Source organism: Platalea leucorodia, assembly GCF_965183815.1.
Source record: "Platalea leucorodia genome assembly, chromosome: Z".
NCBI classification, from domain to species: Eukaryota; Metazoa; Chordata; class Aves; order Pelecaniformes; family Threskiornithidae; genus Platalea; species Platalea leucorodia.
Genome location: NC_138858.1, coordinates 41,254,556 through 41,267,228, shown reverse-complemented (window position 1 = coordinate 41,267,228; position 12,673 = coordinate 41,254,556). Strand labels below are relative to the sequence as shown.

Here is a 12,673-nt window from a genome sequence, read left to right as displayed (position 1 = left end):
TACAGAAATGAGCTCTGATAAAAAGGTAGGTGATGCAGGAGCAGAATGATAGAAAGAAATGAAGAAAAGAAGAAAAAAACCAGTGAAAACAGTAAAAGACCTTGCTGTGACTAAGAAGTAACAGGAATACCCCTTTGTGTAAGACACAGCTTCTCATTGCTATGTACTCCAACACGGACAAAAGCTCTCACAAGAGACCTCATGCGGGATGCCAGTGACATCTGAACCTTTCTGAGTTTCTTACACAAGCAACATGCAACATTCAAGAACAGAAAATATTTACCTTTGGGAAGGGCAAAAAAGTCTCTACAGCTTTATTTATAAAAACAGAAAAAACTACCTGCAGTGGGTATGATAGCGTAAATGAAGTACAGAGAGCAAATAACATTCTCCCCCTTTCTGAAGCAAATAACAGATCCTCTCAAAAAGCCATTGGATCTCCTCCTTCCCATCCGTGTGCCTGCAGGAGAAGCGAGAGCTTTGGCAGGTGCTCAGGCAAGCTGTCTGGTGAGCAGTGGAGGAGGCACATGGATGATTTCCAAAACCCAGGGGGAATGATGGTGATCCTGCAGCCAGGCACCATTTTGCACATGTGATGGGGGAGCTCCACCTCCTGCTTTTCCTAAACTGACTGCAACCTACAGTCTGGGTAGCCAGAGGTGCAGCCTGGTTAGAAAACATTTTGGATCAAGAGTGGATCAGATAGACTTGAGGAAGGAAGTGGGCTAGGTAGACTGTCCCCACTTCAGCCAAAACTCAAGCCAAATCATAGAGGCTCCGGGTGAATACCTTCTGACCCCTAGCAGAGAGCCTTCCCCATTTTGTGTCGAATGACCTAGCCTTCCTGGGCCTTTTCGTGCTTTAGGAATGACCCAGCTGCTGGATGAACATAGGGACTTCTGGTGCATCTAATCATGTGAAAGACCAGCTGGCATGGGGCATGAGATGGTGGCTGCATCTCCAGAAAGGCCCCCAAGGCCAGCAGTTCATCAGAATTGTTTTCTTTGAGCATGCTTATTGCTCCAAATACTGAGCAGAGGGGAAAGCAAGCCATGGTCCAGTCTCTGTCCTTCCCACCTCCCTCCATAATGTTTAAGGCTGCCAGCAGTGGACAAGTTTTCCTATAGGTGCATGTGCAGTCCCAGAGATGATGCTCTTCTCAGTGCTTGTTACCATAATGTTTCATTTCATTGTTTTCCAGAGCACTGCAGACATTTGGCAGTTGAAGGAAATGCACAGTTTCTCAAGGGGTTTTTGTACTTCAGGTCCAAACCAGTCCATCAGCTAGGGTGTAGACTGGGCAGTACAGGTCTGCATGCTGGGGCTGTGATGCACATGGTAGGATGGCTGCTCCCAGAGTGAGGTTTGTTGCTGGAAAGCCCTTGCACCCTTCTCCTCTTTCCTGTCTTCCCTATGTGGTTTTCAGGTGAATGTGGATTGCACTGGCATTATATAAGAGGAGAAGGAAAAGAAAAGCTATAGAAGTTTGTACAGAGCAGCATATGGGCTGCAGATGCCGTTTAATTGATTTTATTCCAGGATGGACTGATGACTTTTGACTCAAATGAAAAAAAAGTAATCAGGCTATTTCGGGTGGAATTCTATCCAGTATTAAGAAGTAAAAAGAATTCCACCAACGTAAGCAATACTCTCCAGAACAAATGTGAGGTGGGCTTTTTTAAGAAAAGAAAATAATTTTCAATGATTTCAATCATTTCCTTGATTGTATTCAGTACCACAGAGCATCGATTTGAGTCAGTAAGAAGAATCCAAAAAGTGACCTCTCTGAGGACTCATCTTGCTCATGAGCATCACTGCAATGTACCCAAATCAAAGCCAAACGATACTTGGGAAATCAAAAAATGAGGTAGAGTTAATAATCTACTGCTCTCATCAACTCAACACAGGGATCATACTGGAACCACCTCTTAGGCCCTTAACACTGTCAGTGGTGAGAAATTAGCATTTCCTCTTCCTACGGTTCTGTTTCATCTTGTATCATGGAAAGATTCTCTGCTTAGTTGCATTGTATTATTTTAACTACTGTAGTACACTTACTGCTTTAAATAGTGTTTTGGGCAATATGACTAATGACTACGTATTTAGTCATTACCCTGGTGTACGGCTGAGCATAAGATATGTTCCTCAAAAGAATGTTTTAAGACAATATGACTGATGTCTGCAGTGGGACTCTTCCTTCTGTTCATCTGCTCCTAGAAGAAAAGTTGCATTTGGGATGCAATGCATTGATTTGGCAGTATTTTATTTTATTATAGACATGGCTGGATATAGCTAGACAATGCAAGGATGGTGAGAAGTTGAAAGAATAAGAAGGAGATATGGGACAGCTGTTAGTTCCTGCAGGTGTTAACTTCATGCTCTTAGACAGCCATCCAGGAGTGCTTGGATATCTAGCATAGATTCTTCTGGTAAAAAGTCAGATGATCTATCCAACATCTTTGACCAAAAATGGAATAGTCCTTGATGATAAGGCCTGGGATCATAAACTTGACTCTGTATCCTAGGTGAGCCAGGGTACACATCAGACAATGAGTGTTGTGCCCTTGCGGGATCCCAGATTACTGAAGAGACAGGCTGCAGGCTGTTACATACTGGCTAAATTTTACTGTGATCAATGTAAACCTCTAAAGGATTCTTCTGGAATAATCTATGATACTTAGTGCTTTGGAATCTGGAAAGCTGAAATGACACAAAACTGATTTACCTAGACAGAAACGGTTGTTGGAGACTCATTTCCACAGTGCTTCTAAGGATGTCAGTGTCCTCTTTGAATCATCATTTAAAGAAAATAATTAAATTAGGGAAAATAGCAATCCAAATTAACTTTCTGCTCTGCATCTTAGCACGTCTTACATTGTCTTCCGTTGCAGCAGCTCTTTGGTGAAAAGGCTGTGTTTCCACTGCATTTGCTACAAGCATCTTCCTGGCATTTAGCAAATCAATTGACAATAACAAAGCTCATAGCAACAACAACTATAACGGCACTAACCAGATATCTGGCCTAACTCTGAAATCCTTCTGTGTCAGTGATTTCATGGTTGGCAGACCATCACACACTCTTCCAGGACCATCTGATACTACATGATGGCTGTTCAGTGAGCATGAATCATGACTTATTCACAGGCTGGAAAGTATGCAGAGACATCAGATCTGCATTAGCCTAACATTGCTTATCTCAGAGAGTTACATGGCAGTAATATTACAATATGCATATACCACAAAACACCTCTTTCCCAATGCTAACAATTGCCCCAGGAAGGCTTCTGTAGCACCAGCTGAAACATGGCTGGTGCTGCTAGTATGCTCCAGACATTGCAACAGCTTCATGAACTAGGATCTTTGATGCCACTTCAAAACAATTATATTTTAGAACATATCCATATGCTGTCTTCAACTTCCCTGTCATATGCCTTCTGCTCAATTAACAGCTGCAAAAGGACAAAATGCATTACTCTCTGGAGTTCCAACTCTTCAAGTTAAGAAAGCACAAACAGTTAAACTGTATCAATAAATTTACTTGCTACAAATTCATGCAATTGGAAACTTACTTGCATATTTGCAGGTCTCAAAATTAAAAAAAAAAGGAATTCACAGGCCATATGCTGTTGTGACATCCATGCAATGTAAATTGATAACCAGTTTGGATGCCATTCCCTAGTTTATTGGAGATCACTTCCAGGAAAGATAGATCTGCTGACAAGATTAAACAAGTGACTCATGAAAACAAACAAGGAAATAATCTCTCATAGTCAGTGCAGGGTTTGGGGCTTGTGCAATATCCTGTCCAGGAGACTTCCTGCATTGGCAGTGTGCCTGGTGAGGGTTTATAAAGAGACTAGCTCATCGCAAACTTTACACAGCAAGCAGAAAATGATACTTCATGTTTCCCAATCCTTGTCCTCCTCCTACTCCCTGAAAAAAATCACTCACACCAGCGTGGGATTGGTAATTAGCTGGTATGCGCCTTGAATACTGGCTAGCGAGAACTGAAAAATCCTCATTAGTGAGACTGAGAAAAAGTAACCAGTAATCACTCAGCAGTTTCATACGTTTCTCTGTCCCCTTTTCATACAGTGCTGAAGAGGTGAAAGAGATTAGTTCTTGAATCTAAACTTACGAATTTCAAGATAATTCAGACCCCATCTTCAAAGCTGCTTACTAGTAAATCAATAGACAAGTGGTTCAGCACTGCTACCTTGTATTTCTTGATCTGATGAAAAAACAACTATCCATCAGCCTGATCGGGTGTATTTACAAAAAGGCAGTATTTCTTTCAGGGTGGGCCAGAACCTTTGTACAAAGACATGGTATGAATAAGACAACTGACTTTAAGACAAGAGATCTCATCTTTGCACACATTGATTACAAATTGTATGGACTTTCATTCCCTGTGATCAGAAAGCTCAGATTAACAAGAGGCATCTGATAAATCTAATCTTCATTGAGTATCTTCATAATCAGAAAGTGCTAAGGAGCAGGGAAGATGAGGTGTAAGTTTTAGTTCTTCTGGCTCTTGAGCAAGACACAAATGCTGCTGCCATCAGCAGATTACCAAATCAAGATTGTCAGGCAAACATGAAAGGAGATGTCAAAAATACTTACACAGGTCGAGGCACTGTCTGAGCAAACAGAGTTCACTATCATGTCTTGCACTACTATTATGAAGAGGGAAGGTAATTTTATTTTACTAAGGAGATGACAGGACCAATTAGGCACTTGTAAAGTGGATATTCCAGATGAGAGAGGACTACTCATATATCCAGACTGCAACCATACTACAGTTGCTCATGTATATATACTGCAAAAGAACTTTTCAAACAGAAAACAATCCCTCCCAGGCTTATATTTTCCTCAACTTCCAAGAGGAAGCTTTCAAGGTGGTAAAAGACTCCAGGGATCTATGTTGGGATTCAGACCTTGAAAATATACCTAGAAAACGTGGAATCACAACTTTAAGACAATCTGTATCTTACTAACAGAAATCAAGAGCAGTAGTTTCAGTGATTGTCTTAAGAACAAATGTGAAGAGAATATACTTTACACTGAGGATAATGAAGGATCCAGTTATATTTAAGATAAAAATGAAATCTGCAATTAAAATATTTCCTAAGGATAGAAAAGAGGAATTTGGTGATGGATGCAATTCTTGTTCCTTGCTCTGATTAATTTCTTTTTCCTTTCTTCACCTTGATTTATATTGTTTCTTTGTGAAGATGTCCAAAATACCTTAAGATTCAATTATGCAGATGGCTAAAACTTGTTACCTCAGGGTAGCAGCAAAATAGTCATGTTACCTGCAGGACAAACAACTGTTATCTTGATCAAAATGAGCAAAAGAAGTGGAGAAAGCAATAATACAGAAGTGTAAAGAAAAGAAGGCCACTGGAGCAAAATAATTCTGGCCCATTTTCTTGGCTGGTAGCTATCACCTTGCAACCATACTTTTGAAGTGGCCGGTGCTTGTTTACTACTCCTCTTCAGACTTTTGTTTTACATGTTTGAAGTAACATTTTTGAAATGAGATTAATAATTGTGTAAAAGGTAAAATACTATTTTGCTTGGTGAGGTGAAAGTTACTTAGGCCTTCTTCCTTTTCTTTACATGCAGTTTTTGTGAGCCTGCACAGGAAGAAACTGAGAAGAAAACTGAGCCCTGAAACAAGCAAGAATAATTCCCATTACCTTTTGAATACCCAGTAAATCTATTAAATTTTTTGTTATGACTCAAATTCTGCCACATGGCACTGTGTACCCTCTTATTCAGGTGTGGGGGTGGCAATAGCGTGATGATAACTACTAAAGAGCCTCATGAAGCATAACTTGCCCTGGTCACCTTTGGAAGTTCATTCCCTAATGTTTCTCAGATTGCTCTTTAAAATTGTTTGGTATGCCTTACTCTGTTTTTATAATCAGTATGACCTGTACTACATAGCACAAAACAGTCTAGGCAGCAACAAGATGACCGTTGTGATTGATACATGCAATTTGTGAAAATCCCATTTGGGGAAATACCATATAAATGGAGGGCTAGAACCTCCCAGCCCTTCCTTAGGTGAGTAATCCTTCATTGGGTAAGTACATGTGCTTCAGGGCCTTAAAATATCACCTGTTTCTGTATTTGCAAGCAGATATTAAATTACCTGATAATATCATACTTTGACGGGACCCAAGTTAAATGGTGTAAGTGTCTGCAAGACCAGGGCTTATAATGAACTGTGGCAACAGCAGATTTATTGTAAGACAATCTTTTAAGAACCTAAGTGTAACAGGTAATGGTTTAGAAAGATTTAGCAACCTGTGAAGTTTAAGATTAAATCCCCTATCACCCCAATAGCTGAGTTCTTAGCTCTGCCAGCGGAAGCTGGACAGAATCCCACACAGTTCCCAGACCTTCCTAGGATGACTACAGATAATATTTTACTTTGACAATAGTGCCAGTTTTATCTAAAGGGAGATAACCTCCTTCTGGATATTCTACTAGCCATCAAGGCAATCTAAGTCTGAGAAGTTTTTTGGCTGCCTTCTTGTGAGTACTAATCTTCTCAAGTCACCACTAATGCTTCTTGTCATACATTAGCGATTGTGGGTGGAGAATAAAAATTCAGAAAGGAAAAACAGTAGCTATTTAAACATTAAAGAGTGAGCTGGATTTGTATAAAGCAGTTAGAGCAAAAAGTATACTTCAATTTCATGGTATAAATTTACCATCTCGATATGGTAGATATTGTCAATAAATGCAGGTTTCAGCACAGCAGAGACACAGAGTTAATCCATTTGGATTGATACAGACTCACTGTGGAGTGAAACTCCATTACCTTTTAGTAATGCTGTCAGGATAGCTAAATCAATATCCTGGTGTCCTTCTGATCCCATGCGAAATACTGTAATCTGAAATGTTAAAAGACAATACCATTATTGAAACCAGGGTAATTTTTTTTTAAAAAAGAAATTAAATTAGGGCAGCATCATCTGGATCTCAAAATGTCCTGATGGCTACAAGATAATCATACTTTATTCATTTTGAGAAGCTTATTAGATAGGATTAACACACAGTATTTTTTGTGAGATAAAATTTGCTAAAGATAGAAATTGTATTAATGAGCATATGTGGAAGAGAAGTCTTCTTACAGGGTGAAATTAGAGATGAAGCAATATTCTTGTATTAGAGTAACATTAGATTTAGTGTTTCAAATACATTACTAGGAGGAATTAGGTGTATTATAGGTTGTGGACCTAATTTATGGCATATGGCATTGAATAAATATTTTCAACCAAAATTAGCAACCTATTCAACTTCATGATTTTATATAGCAGCAAGTTAGATAAATAATCTAAGAATTAGGCTTCTAACAGGTCCAGAAACATCTTTAGCCATGTGTGGTCAGTGAATTATCACTGTAAGATATAAGCTTTGAGGCAGTGAGGTGAGATACACAATTCATAAAGAAAAAGAATGAATATAGTGGGGCTGTTCTTTCAAGCCAGTTTCACTCTTAGTTAAGATTGCACTGAAACATATAGAAGTGTAAATCCCCTTGCTCTTTCTGTTGCCATGGCAATAGGTGTTCTTGGGCCTCTGCTTCTTATGAAGCAACTGAGACTGCAGCTTTTTATTAGTGCCTTTCCTTTACTAATGAAACCTATGTCATCATTTTGATCTGAGTACCTGTTATCTGTTTTTTCTTTTTCCTTTTGCAAGTACAAACTGCCTCAATTTTTTTTGTAATTAAGTGACGTGTTTAATTAGGAATTATGTAAACATATTTTACACTCATATTTAGCAGCATATGTTGTCCCCACATTCCTACTCATACAGCACCACTGAACTGCAGCAGCATGTGGGATAGAGGTCAGCAAACATCAGGGCACAAAGAACAGTGTACCACGATGGAGAAAGGAGATATATAAAGTGGTCAAGGCTAAGACAATACTTTGGTGACAAGCTTCAGCTTCCCAGCTGAAATAGCCCTGCTGAGTGTATCCCAAGAAATCCAGTGTAGCCCTCCTGTAGCACCTATTCTACCTTTACTTGACCCTAGAGCTCTAGGGGGTTCAAAGTAAGATGAGAGACTTTGGTATCAGTGACAGTAGTACAGCATGTTAGAGACTGAAAAGGCAAACTGGTTGAAGTAATAGGAAACTGACTCAGCACAATTAGTCAATTGATTTAGAATATGCCTAAAACAATTAATGTGAGAAAGCATTTATGTTAGGTGTCATCCCCAGTTAAAGTAGACTGTTTTCAAATTAGACTTAATTTGACCCTTCAAAGTGTTCCTGACACAAAGCATAAATGCTGCAAGTGACACATTAATGATCTATTTTCTCTCTCCCCCTGGAATCTACAGATGTTTCTGGCAAACCACTTGATGTCTATCCTGTATCACAACTTTTAGAGTAGAATAGAATTGAACTGAATTGAATCAAATAGAATAGAATAGAATAGAATAGAATAGAATAGAATAGAATAGAATAGAATAGAATTGAATAGAATAAAATAGAAAACAGAACAGAATAGTTCCAGTTGGAAGGAACCTACAATGATCATCTAGTCCAACTGCCTGACCACTTCAGGGTTGACCAAAAGTTAAAGCATATTATTAAAAGCATTGTCCAAATGCCTCTTAAACACTGACAAGCACAGGGCATTGACCACCTCTCTAGGAAGCCTCTTCCAGGGCCTGACCACCCTCTCAGTAAAGAAATGCTTCCTGATGTTCTTCCTAATGTTTTTCTTATCTCCTCAATGACTGGCAAGGAAGCTTTCCCTGCAGTGCAGACAGTCTGTTCCTTTGACCTGTAGAGCACAGGCAATGTGGGTAGAAACACACATTGCTATGCATATCTCATATCAAAACACAATAAAAATATGAGCTCATGAGATTAGCCCCTCTACTGTACATGCTCATGATGCGCTTCCCATGCCACAGATGACGAACTGCACCACAGAGGTTAGCAGCCAGGCAGGCGGGTCAGAAGGCAGAAGGAAAAGAAAGCCTTCCTCCCTTACCCAGCGGGAAAGAGGAACATCTCCCTTCTCATGGGTAGCTCTGGCAAGTGCTGACAATTAGTGGGTGAATACAGTGTTGCCACATAACAGTCTGATCATAACATCCTCACAATGCTTTGCAATTTCCTACACAATTTTTGCAGTAGCAGGCACCTCCGTAGAACTAAAGGAAGCATGACAGCCTGGCAAGCAGATCAGCTAGTGCTGGGAATGTCTTGTTTGTATCACTGCACTTGGTGGCACCACCACGCTGCAAAATGCCCTTCTCCTTCTTTAAGGCCAAAGGTGAAGCAGTCTGCACATCAGAGACTGAAAATATTGAACAACAGGAGGTCAGTGGAAGAACAAAATACATCTCAAACTAAACACATGTTCAGTGAACTCCCAGCTTAATGAAAAGGCATCATATAAATTGCAAGCACTGAACAGATTATCACCACAGGAAAACGAAGGGAAGCACTTTGCATGTATTGGACCATATATAACCCTAAATTTCCAACTTGTCTTTCACCCCTCTTCCCTGCATGTCTCTTTTTATCAGAAAAATAAACCCACTTCAGCAGAACAAATCGATGCTGTATTAAAAATAAAATAGAAATAGGTAATTTAGTTACATTAGAATATAAAGACTGCCTTTCTACAGTAACTGTTACTTTATTATTATTTTAAGAGGTCTAGCGTAATTCAAGTAGTAAAATATATAAAAAGAAGATAAATAATTGGGAAAAAAGATGGAAATAGAAAGAGTGCTCAGAGTCATACCAGAATTATTATTATTTTGGGGCTCATGCCCAAGACTGAACTAGAATTTTAGACAGAACCAAGGCAAACTATCATGATACTTCATTTCAAAATGCTGTGACTTCAGTAGCTCAAAGACTCAGCTGATACTGTGGTCTTTTGCCTGTTCTAAATGCACAAAATCTTTTAGGACACGAAAGAGATGGGTTCACCTTATGGTTTAGGTTAACTCTAACTATCCGTAGCTGCTTTCTCTCTGTGATGGATGCACTCCTCCTGTTTGAACTTTGGTCCAGGCAGATGCTCACCAAGTAGGCCTAATCAAATTTAATCTTACTGTGTGAGGCTATCAGCGAAAACTCAGCACCAAACCCAAAAAAACCCCAGTCTGGCTGGAGACTGGGCTGATAAGCAGCCAAAACTGCATTACCACAGCAGAAAATCTGACTACAAATCAACCACTTTACACTATAAATATCTGCAGCCATCAGGGCCCGTTGAGCTTTCCCTCCATAGCAGCTGGCTGTGCAGCGGTCATCTCCCCTTGAGTGGGGACACCTCTCAAGGTTACCCCTCAAGGCTGAGAGATCCCTTACCTGACACCAGACATCGATGGGTTGGTAAGTGACGTTTTTTGCATGCGTGTGACATTTTAGGTATGTATAGTAAGCTTAGGCGATAATCTTTGTATCCCATACTAACTTTAAGTGTAGTAGAGTATTGACTGCCAATCCATCTGTACTTATTAAATATTCTGCATACCTAAATTTACTGATTAGAACTCAATAAACTAACTACTAGATCAGATCTCTCTGAGTGATCTCTGACTCTTCTCCTGCAACCCTCTCCTGTCACAGGTCCTGACGATGATTTTGGACAATGGGCAGCACCTTACTACCCTTACTTATGCAGGTTTTTTTGAGAAACTTTTCACAGCTAGTCATCTTTGAACTGTTGCCTCTCAATCTGGTGAATCTGGTCAATCTGTTTTTTTATCAGTCTGGACCTCATAGGCAGGTCTTTGCCCTATCATGGTTTCCCATGGTTTTGGGAAAATCAATTGTTTCTTCTTTCCAGTATTGCCCTAAAGCTTGACCAATGTTTTTGTTTATTCACAACGTGGAGGATTTAAAATAGGACTGCACTGTAATTAGGCGAGGAGCCTAACTTTGTCACACCGTTGATAAAACCTTTGGCTTGATCTGCAGCATTCTTTGGGTATAACTTGTTTGCCTTGTATCTTTGCCAGATGTGTTGGTTGCTTTCACTATTGGGTGTCAGGTGTATTTGAGCACAGTGACATTTGCCTTTAAATGGCTAAAGGAAAATATTTCAGCACTCATGGCTCTGCAGAATGAATTTTGGAAGATGAGGTTTAAAGCTGCAGCATACTGGCTGCTGAACCATTTGTATCATCATCACTCCTACTTTACTTGGCAAAGCCAGATCATTATTAAACCACATAGCTGCAGCTTTTGTTCTCCTTCAGTCACTATGATCCCAGGACAAGGCAGTGGGACTGGAGGAATATCACTGCTGTGTTTTGAGTCCCAGACTAGCAGCCTGTGAGGAACCCTGAGCACCTCGAGCAGACCTGTATTGCTTATCCAATGCAGCTTTATGTTAGGCTGCTGTCACACTTGAATGACTCATTAATGAAGAGGGCTGTACATTGCCCCTGCCTTTTCTCACAACTTCTATTGGAAGTGCATCCCCAAATGCTGCCCCTTTGTTTTTTTCCTGTCACATTTAAATGCGGATAAAAAGAGAAAAGAAACAAGCTTTGTAAAACACTGAGAGAGGCAGAAAAACATACAATTTGTTGTTGGATGAGATCCTAGTGCCTTGCGCTAAAGACTTTCTTGATCTTTCCAGAAAGAAAGCATGAGTTTTATTTCTGTTTTTTATAAGTACAGTTATGAGGAGACTGCAATTGTTCCTTAGATGTGGATTTACTTCTTTACTTATACAGTCTTCGTATTTTTTTCCTTTTTTTTTTTTTTTTTTTTTTTGTAGTCAGAGGCGTGAGGAAACAGGGACACATCCTCAAGTATTTATGCAGACTTTACACTTAGAATTGTTCATTATCTCTAGGTCTCAAAAAACCTATCTGTCTGTCTTGCTGGAGACCTGTTCTTCTGGTGATTTCTCTTCCCCCAATTAACTGGTAAGAATTTTATGTTTTTAATATACTCATTTAGTTCCAAGAGTCATTAATGTATCTGGCATCTTGCTAGTTGCCATTTACAGGTATTCTGCTGGGTGAATCACTGCAGAGAACTGAGAAACAACACATCAGTGCTATTAAAGTAGAACATTGACTAGAGCCCTGTTAGAATGGGCTACAGATGCTACTGCACTACTGTATATAAAAGTGCCGTGCTAAAGGAAAATATCTGGGTCAGTAAACTCTGTTCCCAGCTCCCTCTTGTTGGATGAATGTCTGCCACTGAGATGCAAAAATAACAGTAAATTAAAGACTTAGAAACCTACTTAATAACTTATTACTAAGAAAAAAAGGAAGCCTTTCTTCTTTAAATGAAGACCCAGTGCCTAAGAGCCATTCACCTTTAAAAAGACCTACTGTAGCCCTGTTTAAGCCTGTTTTGAGTCCTAGCCTCTGTACAACTTTAGTGAAAAATAAAAGGAAAAACAACCTAGTAAGATGTGTATATGAAATCCAGGACATCTGACTATAAAAAAATAAACCCCAAGGAAATGGGGTTAAAGAGTAAAACATGATTAAGACTTGCTTACCCTGCCAAAAGAAAACAAGGGCTAAGAGTTGCAGTATTAGTCAGACCACCACTAGTCATTCTTTTGCATTGCTGTGAAAAAGGGAAGATTAGTTTAAACTGAGAAATTTTCTTTATGCTGATCTAATTCAAACTGTATCTATAAA

The 12,673-nt window shown here is 39.5% G+C and overlaps 1 protein-coding gene across 2 annotated transcripts in view; it reads right to left on the bottom strand.

The window, feature by feature from the left end:
- TRPM3 (transient receptor potential cation channel subfamily M member 3) overlaps positions 1–12,673 on the bottom strand; it is a gene marked incomplete at both ends in the record, with an annotated part of 429,209 nt that overhangs the window by 59,977 nt on the left and 356,559 nt on the right. For both annotated transcript variants that reach the window (XM_082335729.1, XM_082335730.1), the window contains one exon: positions 6,836–6,908. In XM_082335729.1, coding sequence (XP_082191855.1) covers positions 6,836–6,908 — 73 coding nt within the window. The remainder of the gene's footprint in view (positions 1–6,835; positions 6,909–12,673) is intronic.